At 43.7% G+C, this 15,080-nt stretch overlaps 1 protein-coding gene across 1 annotated transcript in view; it reads right to left on the bottom strand.

Moving 5' to 3' along the window:
• The window catches only part of PCOLCE2 (procollagen C-endopeptidase enhancer 2), a 70,243-nt gene extending 61,954 nt beyond the window's left edge, over positions 1-8,289 (bottom strand). Inside the window, exons 1-2 of the mRNA XM_004419284.3 lie at positions 7,908-8,289; positions 6,757-6,865 (exon numbers count right to left, since the gene is read on the bottom strand). Coding sequence (XP_004419341.1) covers positions 6,757-6,865; positions 7,908-7,990 — 192 coding nt within the window. The 5' untranslated portion in view covers positions 7,991-8,289. The remainder of the gene's footprint in view (positions 1-6,756; positions 6,866-7,907) is intronic.
• Between the last annotated feature and the right edge of the window lie 6,791 nt (positions 8,290-15,080).

Here is a 15,080-nt window from a genome sequence, read left to right as displayed (position 1 = left end):
AGCCTGGGGAACACATCATCACAGGCAGCCCCCCATGCTCACATCTCCTACGTATTCATCTGTGTGTCTCCAGCACCTCACACTGTGTCTGGTGGGCTCTCTGTAAATGCATCTGGCCTATGTAGCAGTGAACTGTTACCAAACCTCTTAATCTCAAATTTGTGTGCCAGATGTGCAGTAAGCCAAATGGTGCCTGGAGATGGAGAAAGATTTATTCAAATTGGCCAAAACCAGAAGGTGAGAGCTTGGGTTCGCTCAAATTCGAGTTCACAAGAGCAAGGGGTTTTATAGAGCTAAGGGGCTTGGCCGGAAGAGCTTCGAGAAACAAAGGGGTCACTCCTGATAAGTCCCTGGGCAATCTGCAACGGCTACTGGGGGCATGCCATCCGGTGATCACAGCCTCCCCAAAGGCACTCTCTTCCTTCTGCAAAACAAGCTCACAAATCCTCCAGACTCGAGTCACCCCTCAAGTTAAATAGGAAAACAGCAAATTGCTTATTGAATACCTACAGTAACCCTCAGGTACCCAGCTTCAGAACCACATCACACTGGCTGTGTGCTAGCTGACGATGGTCCACTCTCCCTGACTTCCTTTAAGGATCTCAGAGATCTCTTACTGTTTCCTCACATAGTCTTGCCCTTTGGACACGTGTCCCCAGCAGGAGGACCACTGATAGGGAGGTCCAGGTGGTGGGATGTCAATCCTTGCAGTTTCATGTCTTGTTGCAGGGCTTGGGGACAGGTGGAGTCACTGGTTCTCATCCTTAAATCAATTCGGGTGACTTTTGCCTCAACTCAATCCTGTTGTCCTTCCACACCCACTTAGAAGAAGACCAGCCACTGTTTTCCAAAGTCTTATATGTACCCTGGCTGTCAAATCACACTTAACTCCTCCCCTCCCCCATACGAAGACTAGGTTTTTTATGCAGATGCCCCTTAGGTTGCAGTCCCGAAAATCAACTCTTACAGGAAACTAAGAAATGTTCAACCTCATCATGGATTATAAAATATTTAACAATTTCCTGGGCCGGCCCCGTGGCTTAGTGGTTAAGTGCGTGCGCTCCGCTGCTGGCGGCCCGGGTTCGGATCCCGGGCTCGCACTGACGCACTGCTTGTCGGGCCATGCTGAGGCCGCGTCCCACATACAGCAACTAGAAGGATGTGCAACTATGACATACAACTATCTACTGGGGCTTTGGGGGAAAAAACAAATAAATAAAATTAAAAAAAAAAAACAATTTCCTAACCCTCAAATTCTCTGATTTCATCTCTAGTCATCCATTTTTGAGAACATACTCAGGAAAATTAATTAGTAAAAGCTAAGACTAGTTGCGGTCACCAAGAGTTGGTGGCCAGAAAGGTAAAGCTGAGTCAAGAGGCTGAGTTCCCGTCACAGCTTCAACACTACACAGAACAAGTGTCAGCCTCCCCATTTGCAGAGCAGAAGTACAACTAAGCAGCATGCAGCATGTTCGTCCTCAACATGTCTTTACATGACTAAATTAACCTCCAAGATTCTCCAGAACAGCACTGTCCAAAGGAAATTTTTGTGATGATGGAAATATTCATATTATACACTGTCCAGTATGCAAATCACTATCTACACATGGCTACTGAGCACTTGAAATGTAGCTAGTGTGACTGAGGAACTGAATTTTTAATTTAAATTTGAATAGCCAATGTCAGCTGTGTATTGGATAGTGCAGCTGTCTAAGAAATTGCTATAAAAAATGTAAAGTACTATAATTTAAGGGCAAATCTAAATTTCCAATGTGCACGGTGTTCTTCCATACCAGCAAGCCCAATACAATTGGCTAGAAAGTCTGGTTGTGATGACCAGCATTCACCTTTCTCAAAGCACACAGATGCTAAAATTTGACTTCCCCATTCCCCCACTGATAGTTTATAAAAACAACTTGGTGGTGAAGCCACCTCGCAGGACACACCTCCAGTCCAGAAGAACAGAATGAGAGGCAGGTGAGCTCATGCAGGATATTTCTCTCCAGCTACAGGAACTCGAGTTTGAGGGCTACTCTGAGACTCTTTCACCTTGACAGGTCTCTGTGACGTTTTAGTAAAAGTGATTTTGCAACACCCAGTGGGCACTCTGTTCTTGGTTTACTGACTGCAGGAGCAGAAAAATGGATTGGATCCACCCGCTTTGGGAAAGCCCTTAAGAGCCTGCCTTGGATGGGGCCAGAGCACAGTCCAGTTTGGAGCAGCTGCCAACCAAGGTCCAGCCTGGTGCATCTGGCCTCTTGGCTGGTGTACCACCCCCTAGCTGCATTCAGAACTGTTGAGACAACTGCTTCAGGCAGAAGATTCCACGCTTGTTCATCTCCTTTGTGACCACCCTTGTCCACTCCACCATTTTCTCTCTCCTGGATACCATAGGAGCTTCCTACTTATCTCTCTGCCTCCATTCTTAACTCCCTACAAGTCACCCTCCACAGAGCAGCCAGAAAGACCTTTCAAAATCAGATACTCTCATCCCTCTGCTTGAGATTCTCCAGTGGCTTCCTACTCAAAATAAAATTCAAACTCCTCACCGTGGCCTACAGGCCCGGCTCATCTTGTTTACTTCTTCTCTCCCATTGTCCCCCTTGCTCATTCTGTTCCAGCCACACTGACGTCCTGCTGTTCTTCAGACAAATCAAGCTTCTTTGCATCCCAGGACCTTTGCACTTGCTGGTCCCTCTGCCTAAAATGCTCTTCCTCAGACTTTCACATGGTTGGCTCCTTATCATTCAGGCCTCAGCTTAAATGTCACCTCCTCAGAGTGGAGGTGACATAGCTTCACACTACTCTCCATCCCACCACTATGTTGTGTGTGTGGGTTTTTTTTTTTTAACAAATTTCTTAAGGTATATTTTACATATTATAAAACTCACCCATTTCAAGTGCACGAGTCAATGATTTTTAGTAAGTATGCCAAGTTGTACAACCATCACTATAAGTCAGTTTAAAACATTTCCCTCCTCTCAGTAAGATTCCTCACGACCATTCAGTCACTCCCCATACCTATCCCTTGGCCCAGGCGACCACTAACCTACTTTCCATCTCTACAGATTTGTCTTTTCTGAACATTTCATATAAGTGGAATTACACAATATTCCACTGCTTTTATTTTTAAAATATCTTTATTGTGATAAAATATACATAACATAAAATTTACCATTTTAACCATTTTTAAGTGTACAGTTCAGTGGCATTAAGTACATTCATATTGTTGTGCAATCATCACGATCATCCATCTCCAGACCTTTTCACCTTCCCCAACTGAAACTTTGTACCCATTAAATACTAACTCCCATTCCCCCGACCCCCTGGCAACCACCATTCTACTTTGTGTCTCTATGAATTTGTTGACTACTCTAAGTGTTTCATATAAGTGGAATCATACAATATTTGTTCTTTTGTGGCTGGCTTATTTCACTTAGTATGATGTCTTCAAGGTTCATCCATGTTGTAGCATGTGTCAGAATTCCCTTTCTTTTTAAGGGACTTCTACGTTTAATTTCTTGAGAAATCACCATACTGTTCTCCACAGCAGCTGCACCATTTTACATTCCCACTCGCAACACACAAGGGTTCCAATTTTTCCACATCTTTCCAACATGGCTATTTTGATTATAGCCATCCTAATGTGTGTGAAGTAGTATCTATTTTCTTTTCACAATGCATTTATCATTACTTGATATTTTCTCGTCTCCTTGTTTGTTTAAACATTAATTGGCTGTCTCCCCAAAGTAGAATGCCAGCTGTGTGAGGGCAAGGAGTTGGCTGCCGTGTTCGCTGTCATAACCCCAACAGTACCCAGCACTCAACACATATTTGTGAATGAACGAGACTCAGGGCTACCGGCTTTTGCTCTCCCACAGTTCACCTCCTCCTCTCTCCCCCAGGAATTAGAGGAGCTGGCGAGCTCTCTTCTGCTACCTGGACAAACCAGAGGAGCATGAAGAAAGACTACGAAGATTTTTACAAATGAATTAGCTCCATTCCTTGTGAAATACAAAGAAATGAAGAAGTTGTCAAAGCGAGACCTTGAGAATATGCGAGGCCTTTGTGAACATTCTGCTGAGGCTGTAATTATAACAAGGAGAATGTACTGGGCGCCTCTGGAAGTTCTTGGTAGCTACTCATATGCAAATATAAGAGAGGCAGCCCCTTGAAATAGAACAAACTCATCTGGCTACGCTTGAAAATTATAAAGCTTTTGAAATTTGAAAAGCAAATTATGCAGCCCTGTCTTCTGCATTACCTATGCTTTCTAAAAATATATTTTTTTCAAAAAAGGCTGGCATTTGTTACTCAACTTCATGAACATGAGTTCAGGCAGCCTGGGCAAACCACAAATAAATATGTCACAGAGACTGCTTGTCGCCTGCTAGTTTCTCCTTCTTTCCACAGTGATAGAAGACTTAAATTTTAGCGTTAGTAGAGCCTACTGATGCCTGAAATGAAACATTCATTTCTTAGCTTCCTTATAGCTAGAAGTGGCCATGTAACCAAGAACTAGCCAATGAAATGTAAGCAGCAAGTTGCATGTAATCCTGCACAATGTCCTTAAGGGGAGAATATAAGCCCTTCTCCTCCTTTTTGTTCACTGGAACATGAACGTGGTGGCTGGAACTTGAGCAGTCATCTTGGACAATGAGGTGGCATGCTAAGGGTGGCAGAGCAGGGAGAGAGAAAGATACTGGGTGTCCAGTGATTGTGAAGCTGCCATGCCAATCCTGGAATGCTTACCTCCAGATTTATTTTGTGAGAGAGAACCAAATTTCTGTTGGAGCCACTGCTATTTTGGTTTTCTTACTGGAAGCTGACCTAGTCCTAACTCACATAGAATCTGTCCAGTAAGATTACAGTAGAACTCAAGCACAAAAATAAGGTCTTCCTAGATATAGATGACAAAGTAGATTGTTCGTAGAAGCCTGAGTTGTTCTGAGCTGATGCCAAGCCCAGCTTGGCTAATGAGGAGGGGTGGTGGCAGTGATCTGCCATATTGCCTATGGGGCAGAAGGAAGGACAACTCCACGCCAGCAATAATGAGGATAATGAAAATAACAGTGATGGCTAACATTTATTAAACACTTATTATATCCCAGGCACTGAGCCGAAGGGCTTTACATGTGTTATCTCATCTTATCTTCACAATCCTGAGGTTTAAAGAAGAGAAATCCTGGTCGCACAGCTTATGAGTAATGGAACAAGAATTTGAATCCAGGGAAGTCTGATTGCTGAGCTCACATGCCTTACCCATGCCTCATCATTACAGCGCATCCGAACGAAGCATCCATTACACTTCCCTCCTCCCACGCTAAGAATGAGGCAGTCAGGCCTCTCTGGAGGCACACCACTCCTTTACCAAGGAAAACCTTCACTGGACATCAAAGTTTGATGCCACACCAACAACGCTCACGATACCCAAAACACGTGGTCAACCATGAATTTCTGCTTGTTAGGCACATGATGCCTCTCAGTCATTAATCTCCTTGGATCATTTTTACCTTATAGCCATTTAATGACAACTGAAACACAACTATAATATGAATACCAAGTTACATGTTTGTTTCGGAGCCTTATTTCACATTTATGCTAAATACCAAGATTTCAAAGCTATTCTCTATGACTGATTCTCTCCTGGCCCCATGTCTTGCAATAACATAATGAAATCGGTACCAGTTCATCAGACAGTTAATATTTTACAGGAGAGCATCAATGCATAGAGGAGCCAAGTTTTATAGTAAGGAGGGGGACCCCTCATATCCGCCTGTCAAATGACCTTCTTGGTGGGAATGCCTCATTACAAAATAGGTTTCACTTTACATAGAGTTGGATTTACCAAATAATAGCGACTTTCTCAGAGTGATCTCAAGGATTCAGTGAGATTATGCTTGTTAACCACTTGGCAGAGTGCCTGGCACACAGTAACTGCTCAACAAGAGGCAGCTACTCGAAAAAATCCTAATCTGTGGGTGGCGTAATCTGACCGAATGAAGCTCTCAGTAAGCCAATGTATTCAATTACCAAACAACAACCATGAAGAAGATAGCAGTCACTACTGTCCTGACTGGAAGGATGACTCAATCTAGCTGACTCTAACTCCAGGCTTTTTTTTTAAGCTGGCTGCCTCTAAATCTGACTTCTTATGTTGACTCAACATCATCTATGCCATTCCCAACCAGCAGGGGCATTTTATTGGACTTTGATATTTAGCTACCCCCCCGCCCCCGCCGGGTATTATTCTTCTCTATTTCTTACATTGCCTGTAGTGGTGGTTTCAAGTCAGGGACATTAAGCAGGATTTTTTCTTCTTTTTCCTTTCCCTTTTTTCACCTAACGAGTATAAAGCAGAAGATCTTTGATCTTCCATTTCCTCCTGGGAGACATTTATGCAAGGCACAGGCAACAAACAGTTTCTACAAGTCATTACACCAGGCCTTTGACTGAAAATAGCCTTAATTTTGAATCTATGAAACTCAACTGGGTCAAGCTGGGTTTTCAGAAACACATCTGCTTTAAGAATTGATTCCTTCAAGCATTATCTTGTGCCCTTTCTAATCACTAATGCAAGACACCACTAGTTCTATTAATAAAAGTCTCCCAAATAGTTGAGGTAAATCCAGCATTTCACTATTTCAGGCATTTGCCCCTAACCCAAAACCTGACACCAGACACCTGACACCAGCAGCAGCCTTCCACCGTTTCCAAGACCCACTTCCAGGAGAAAACCCTTAAAAAAATGCTTACTGTGATTTTCCAAGTACATTTGCTATTCGGAGGGTACACTCCAGGAAAACCTTCGCTGCCAATAAATCCAGACTCTCCAGTAAGAATGCCACCACATGTGAAAACAGGTCTGGGAAAACAAAAGAGGAAAAGAAACTTAATTTGAAACATTGCCTTACAATCTAATGTCAACTTCAGAAAGGTGTAGCCTATTAATATGGATAAAGTTAATACCGATTAATAAATACCTGCACCATATAAGGGATTTGAAATACTTGCTCTTAGAATATTTAAATTATAGCCTGATAAAACACTCAGTACAGCTGCCATCTGTCTCCATCATAATCACACAAGATCTATCTATTTATCCATCCATCCATCTGCAATCAAGTCCTCCACGTAGTGGTAAGATCTTATAGGAAAACGGTAAATGGAAAATTTAACTGGGGGGTGGGGAGGAGAGAGAGGGTGACAGCTAGACCGTGTGGGGAGCATGGTTTTAAAGAAAGACAAGCAATTGATCAATATAAAAAAGTTTTAATTTCCTAGGTTTGGAGAGATGCCTAGTTCTCCTTCCCTTTTCTGAAAATCGTTGGCCATTGGCAGACCCTCTTATTGAAAAGGGAGGTTTGACGGTGATGGAGGTGGAAGGGGATGCCAAAGTTGGCCCACCCAGGTCCTGGGGCCGTCCCGTAGCTCGGAGGCTGCCGAAGAGTTAACTTTCCGGGAGCGGCTCCCTGGGCGCCGCGCGACTCGGCTTGTTTCCCTTGGCTTCGGTCTCTGGGCGAAGCCTCCCCGGGGGAAGACAAGAGATGTAAACCAGAGTCCACACGTTTGGGCCCTAAAGCTTCCCTCCGCCCGCAGAAAGCCTCGGGGAAAGGAGACGCAGGTCAGATTAAGCCCCGCCACGTGGTGGCCGGGCCAGCTGCGGGCCAACCGACGGGCCGAGCGGAGGCGCAGGAGGGAGCCCTGCGGGCAGGCGTGCTCCCGGGGTCGCGGGGTCCTGGGGTCCCGGGAGCGGCCCACGCGGGGGCGCCTGGGCCCGGGTGAGCGCAGGGTCCCGCGCTGGGTCCCCGGGCGCCCCGAAGCGGATGGAGTGAAGCAGCGGGCGACGCTGCAGGGATGGAGGGAGGGGAGGAAAGGAGAGGGGGCCCGGGCGGGGGTCGCGTTACCTCTCCGGGGGCTGCTGCCGCGAGGGCTGGGCGGCGGCGGCCAGCAGCAGGCAGAGCGGGGCCCAGGCGCCCGCGCCCCTCATGGCCGGTGGAGACGCGGGGCTCGCCCCACCCCGGCGCGCACGCCGGTGCTCACACCGGTCCGCACCCACCCCGGCGCACACCCGGGCTCACACGGGCATGAGCCCCGGCCCCGCTCGCGCACGGCCCGGCTGGCTCTCCCTGGCTCGCTCTCGCAGCGCCGCGGCAGCCCAGGTATCCGGGTGTGCGCGGCGGGCGGGTGGGGCGCTTATAAAGGCGATCACGGTGCCGTCTGACTCGACGCTTAATTTCCCCTGAGGAGTTGCTCTGGCAGCCGCAGGCCACGGCTGAATATCCCGTTTGTTCTCCGGCGGCGGGAGGGGGCGGCTCCGAGGCCAGAGACGCCTCCTCTCCTGGGCGGGCGGGCGGCTCCTCCCTGGCACCGCCGAGCCGCAGCCCCCGCCCCATCCCGCCTCCGGGACGGTGGGAGAAGGCTGAAAGCGGAACCCCCTGCCGAGTGGTACCCAAGCGGGACCTGGCTCCGGGATCCACAGACCATTCACGGCGGGGGTGGGGGTCGTGGTTTGCTTTGGGGAATGTTCTTCCCTAGTTGCTTTTAAATAGAAAGTATTAGCGCTTGCTGTTTGGAACCTGGGGTTCCTTCTTTATTTCTGTCTCCTTCAAACATCCAGACCTAAGGCAAGAAAAGGGAAAGTAGAAGAGGGATTCTATCATATTTTAACTCCTCTTATTCTCTTACTTTAAACACACACACACTCCCTCTCTCAATAGATTCTTTTCTGTTTTTACCGGTGTATGAGAATAAGGGGATAGTTTCTGTGCGGGGATTTCGAAATGCATTTTCAGCCAAGCGATTTGTGAGTGCATTGTCATTAACTGTCACATGATGAAGACAGAACCGAATCATCAGATCTCACTATCCCAAGTTATATTCTGAAAATGGTGTTTCTTTGCTGGCATCTCTCTGTTCTTAAAAGATCTTTTCCAACAATTTCTTTCTGTAGTATTGATGAGCTAAGATTTACAGGAATTTGCTTTTTTAAGGAGAACAATTCCAGCCTGTGGAATCAAGTCTTTCCATTATTTAATTACAGAAAAATAATTTTAAACCTTTACTTTGTTTAAGTGCTTCCAAATAACCAGGGGTTAATAAAAGAAAAACAAGAACAGAATGGATTCATTAAGATCTTCAACAACCACACCACCACAAGAGGGATAGAGCTGAATTTAGGTTATCTCATTTGTGTTGTTCCCTCTAAATTATTTTCACCTTTCTAAGCAAAAAAATTAAGCATTAAAATAGTACATATCAAGACTTCATTTCTAATAATGAGCTTACAATGTTAAGAACATAAACATAAAACTAGCTCCAGGGAATAATCTGACTTTTAATAGTGGGGGAACCCAGGAGCCAATAGTAGGAACCAGAATTTCCCTGTGGGGTTTGTATTATCTTGCTATTTTGAAAAAGTGAAGGAAAAAAACACCAAGAACTACAACTTAAAAAAAATTCTCGGGCCGGCCCCGTGGCTTAGCGGTTAAGTGCGTGCGCTCCGCTGCTGGTGGCCGGGGTTCGGATCCCGGGCGAGCACCGACGCACCGTTTCTCCGGCCATGCTGAGGCCGCGTCCCACATACAGCAACTAGAATGGATGTGCAGCTACGACATACAACTATCTACTGGGGCTTTGGGGGAAAAATAAATAAATAAAAATCTTTAAAAAAAAAAAAATTCTCTAAAGGCACCACACCCTGTGACATTAAAAAAAAAAAAGGATTACAGAATTTGGCAAACTACATTATATCCTGAAACCTACACCCTCAACCCAATAAATATTGTTTTAAAACAGCAAAGAGGAAAATAAATGATTGTTTTGCACACATTTCAAGAATGTGCTATCCAATAGCATAAGTGTTTTAGATGATATTTTATTAAAAAGTCATAGTTTTAAATTATAAAGTGAAAATATTGCTCAATTGACTTTCTGGTAATGATTTGAAGTCATCATAGCCAGAAAATACTTAATTCTTAGGACTAAACTAAGTTTTCAAAATTTAAAATTAAAAACCATGCCTAAATGGATAGAAAACTATTTGAACATAAATATACAACCATATTTTCTTAATTTATAGACTGATGACTGCATTCATATTCTCACTAAAGAGTTATGGTTCAGGGCTGGCCCCATGGCTTAGCGGTTAAGTGCGCGCTCTCTGCTGTTGGCGACCCGGGTTCGGATCCCGGGCGCACACCGAGTCACTGCCTCTCTGGCCATGCTGAGGCCGCGTCCCGCATACAGCAACTGGAAGGATGTGCGGCTGTGACATACAACTATCTACTGGGGCTTTGGGGGGAAAAAAAAATAAATAAAATCTTTAAAAAAAAAAAAAAAGACTTATGGTTCAAACACTGATGGTTCTGTTGTTGACACACACAGAAAGACATTGATGTTACCATATGATATTCAAAGTTTACTCAAACCCATATAATTTGCTCTTAGAAGCATATATTTGACTTGGAACTACATTCTGACCAAAATTATAAACCTTAAATGTCCTGAGAAGCTTAATGTGTTAAAATTGAGACAGACCCAAGTGGATTCTGAAGGTGTATGTAAGGTGCATTTCTGTGAGACCAATTTCTGGGCTTTAGCGATGCAGAAGTGGTATAATGGGCAGGGAGCCATAGAGCTCCAGGCGGCAGGAAAGGGGAGAGAGAGAGTGGACAAAAGCTGTGTGGGTAGATTCTCGAAAGGAAAGTAGAGTGGTAGGTGAAGTGACCCTTGTTGTCCAAAGTATACATTACCCAGTCTCTGCACTTAACCAGGTTGCACAGAGAATCAAAGTCATGGGAATATGAAAATATTCCCTAATGAACTGACCACTTATAAAATTAGACCCCACTCAAACATTCCTTGCTGCATAATATGAGCATCTGGCTGGGCCCAATATGGCAACATCTTTGTTGGTTAGTCTCTGGTCAATTTATCAACCTTGTAAACATCTGAAAATGCAGTCTAAATATAATGCACATTCAATCCATAGTGCAGTACTGAACTTTTAATTAAAACATCCAGATTTTCATAAAATGGATGCAAGTGATGTTGAAAGAAGCAAGGGAATAATGGGCTTTTTTGATAAATGAAGACCTGGATGAGTTACTGCAGTGAACAGCTGAAGGAGAGAAACTAAAGAAGGTTGCTGACCAAAAGTCCCTTCAAAAAAGAATAATTTTTAATGCCAAAATATTGAAGAGAAGCCTGTGAGAAAATGAAGAAGCCCTGTAAGACTTTTCCAAAAGTAATCTTCTCCGTTATAATGCTGTGAAAGTCGAAAGTGAAGGGAAGGATGTTTGTATTTTGCTGGAATGCATTTTTGTAGGGAAAATTATGCTAAGAAATTCACATTTGATTCGTTCTTTGTTCATGATGAGAACTGGTGCATAGTTGCAAATTTAAATGAAATTTTGTTAAATACAAACTAAATTTAATTTTTAAATTTTTAGTTTCATTTTTGAAGATAAAATACTAAATAAATTTTTAGTATCTGCTATGAAATTTGAAGCCTGTTGTAAGTAAATTTTAAGTGGCCTTTTCTAATACAATTAATCTCATATGTGGACAACCTCCAATTATCTTGAAAGGTGCCTGAGCAACAATCCGGGGCTGTGCATCAGATTGAGGGGGAGAGGGTGGGAGAAGAGATAATGGGGGGCTGGACTCTATCCTTGGATTCCTCCCACTGTTCTTGTGGAGGCATGAGTGATATCTGGGACTCAGGTATGGTCTGTGCTTCCTTGAATGCACCACTGCTCTAGCTGTACCACGTGGGTCTCTAGATTTCTAAGTGCTACAGATGTGTAAAAGGTATAAATGAAAAGTGTCTGGAAAGCAATTCGTGTGGAAATTCTTTTATGCAGCCCAAGTTAGTGACAATACAATGTGCATGACATTTCCCTAACATCTGTAGTTCTGCAGAACTATCAAACTGGAATTTCCCCATGTTCTTTTCTCTAGGAAAATATAATCATGTAGAGTTATGATATTAATTAATACTTTGGTGATGGAAGTTTTCTGAATTCAACTTTTTAGATGCTATCGACATTTAGGAATTCCCCGTAACCTTTGAATTCTTTGAATTCTTGTGCACAGATCCATCAGTTGATACTCTTGTGAACATGAATTTTTAGAATTGTTAGTTTGATATTTTTTGTTATTTGTAAACATATGTGAGGAAGTGGACCTCCCCTATTTCCTCCCAAGAATAGAACATTGGAGGGGAACTGTATTGGTTAGGCTTCTTAGCTACAAACAACTGAGTCCACTCTGGCTAGTTCAAACAATAAAAAGGATGCATTTTAGAATAGAAGGTAGTTCACATTACCATAAAGAGAATTGGAAAAACTGTTTCCAGGCTAATTTTCCTGGAATAATGGCCAAAGCCTTGCTTCAGAAATGGCCCAGTGAGAAATCTGTTGCCATTGCTGCCACCAAGGCCAAGCACTAAATGCAAGTACTGCACCTTACTGCAATTGGGACTGCTCTGAGTACATCGATCCGTTTCTGCCCCGGGAAGCTCACCCTTGCAACACTCCTACCCCAGAGGCCAGACAGCTCTGCTGCCACATATGGAACGAAAGCTCATGACAGACCCTCTTTCCTCATGTTGATCTCTTGAATCAAAGTCTCATGCAAGTGCATGTGATTGGTAATGTCAATGTCACACATGCCTGCATCTCAGCTACAAGGGAGACTAGGAATTCACCTCTTTGTGGGGGATAAGGGCCACATACTGTAGAAATTTCCCCAAATATTAAAAGGCTGCTCAAAAAATAATGGGCAGGCACGAGTATGATTAGTGTCCATGACAAGGATCTACAAAGTTCAATTAGCCTGCCTTCTTGCACCCGCTTGCTGAGGAAAACAGCCCCAAGTGGGTCTTTACATGTAGGGATGCTGGGCAATGTAATGTATGTCGAATGAAACCAGCTCCTCTTTCCTGCCCACACTGGACAAAGGAGTCAGCAGCATTTTGCTGGATTGGAATGAACCTTTGTCCAATGGAGGCACTCCATAATGAATCATCATCATCATCATCATCATCATCATCAATCATCATCATCATCGTCATCATCCTCCCTAACTTTTACTGAGCACTTATTGTACACCAGGAACTGTGATAATTTAATATTTCATTTAATTCTCTCAAAAACCGTGTGGGTTTTACATTTACATTGCATTTCACCATTTTACAGGCGAAGATTCTGAGATTTATACAGGTTAACCACTAATCCAAAACCGGCAGTACGTAAATGAAATGCTGGGATTTGAACCCAGGCCGACTGGAAAGCTCAAGCTCTTAGTCGATACTGCATGCCCATCCAGCAAAGCCTCTCCTGCGACCCATGAATGTCAGTGCACGTGGGGATGGCGATTGTAGTGGACGGACGGCTGCTGTTTATCCACCCAGGATCACTGATTGCATTGATTGCTCCTCCAGCCCCTGGATTGGGCGTGTGACCAAGGACTGTTCAATCAGAGAGCTCTCCCGGGACTTTTCTACTGGAGACACTGGGGAAAAGTTTCTTTCGCCCTCTTTCTTCCTCTGCAAGCAGCGTGTAAGCAAATGTTTTCCTAGGAAAGGAGGAGCAAGCCTGATGTGACTGTGTCAGAGCAACAGGACACCCAACTTCCACATGGAGATGGACTTCCAAGAGTTTGAAAAGGACTCTGTTGAGAACCCAGTATTCTACCACATAATACAAAGACTTGGGCATGAGAAAAAATATAAGGATGAGTGTTAATCAAAAAACTAACTTGAACCTAAAAAATCCTTAATGTGTGGGCCACTGATGGTAATGAGGACCATGAAGGGAGGAGTAGAATTAACACCACCACCAAATCAAACCAAAACACCTTGGAACTATTTTATTATGTTGATTTTGGGGGATGAACCCTTGCCCATAAGAATGATTAGTATCAACTGTAGGTAAGAAATATCTTTTTATTTGTTGGATATACTCTCCATATTTAAATAACCTCACCCAGTAGATTGACCCAGTTTGCCACTTGGGTGCTTTTTGTGGCTAACTCATCTAGCTTCTCACCAGGACTCAATATTACACATAATCATGAGTTATGCCAAGCTGGTAGTTGTCTGCAAGGAAGGCAATGCAATAGGGCCTCTTGGGGAAGTGCTGGGACCCCAAAGATGAGAGGAGTGCCACCATGACTGGCTGCTAACAAGGAACCAGGAGTCTGGAACAAGAAATGCCTGAGTACCAGAGGATATTAGCCCAGACTCCTCTGCCCCAGATGACCCTGGGGCCCCTGTATCTTCCTCACGGATTCTCAAAGCTCAGGGCAAGAGTGTGATGTTACCACCCAAAACCTAACCCACACCAAGGAATGAAAACTGAAGCTCTCTCTTGAGCTATGTGGGTTTCCATCTTTGGTCACCATCTCCTCTTCTTTTTGTGTTTTAAGTAAAAATTTCTCTGAGTATAAAGGAAATACACACTCATTCTATAAAATCTGAAAAAAATGAGAAAGAAGAAAATCACCATTAACTTTACCACCCAAAGACAACACTAGTGTCACTTTAGTTCTCTTTCTTTCCAATCTATCTCTTCTATGATAAAATTATATCCAGAGATTTGAAGAGTTTGCTGTAATTCCAAGTCCTTCTTTGCTTTTGGAAAAGTTACCAATAAAGAAAATCAATGACAATGATTTTATAGTGTCAACATTACTGCAATAACACCCTGACGAAGAATGACTTTATGAAAGGAGTAACAGTGGATCTTTTTCTATTTTAACCCCACTCACAAGTAAATTCCTGTTAACTCATTGCCTTTCTAAACTGCTGTTTGGAGAAACCAGTTCTAATCACAGGCAGAGCTGACGAATCTATCTCAATTCAAATATCTGCAAGGAAAAGATTCACATTCATTGCTCATTAAACATCTGGAATAAAAGAGTTTGTATTTCCAACTTGAGCCTGGCTTGTTGAGTTGCAAGATTGCTTAAGGGTTATTGCTTTTGAAAAAGTAAGATTACTACCTAAAAGGCATTATCCAAATAAACATTATATGCAGACAAAGGAATTAGAACTATGAGACTGAGTCATCAAG

Source organism: Ceratotherium simum, chromosome 5 (genome assembly GCF_057802395.1).
Source record: "Ceratotherium simum simum isolate JZ-2026a chromosome 5, ASM5780239v1, whole genome shotgun sequence".
NCBI lineage: Eukaryota > Metazoa > Chordata > Mammalia > Perissodactyla > Rhinocerotidae > Ceratotherium > Ceratotherium simum.
The sequence above is the reverse complement of the archived record's forward strand: the minus strand, read 5'-3'. Positions and strand labels throughout refer to the sequence as shown.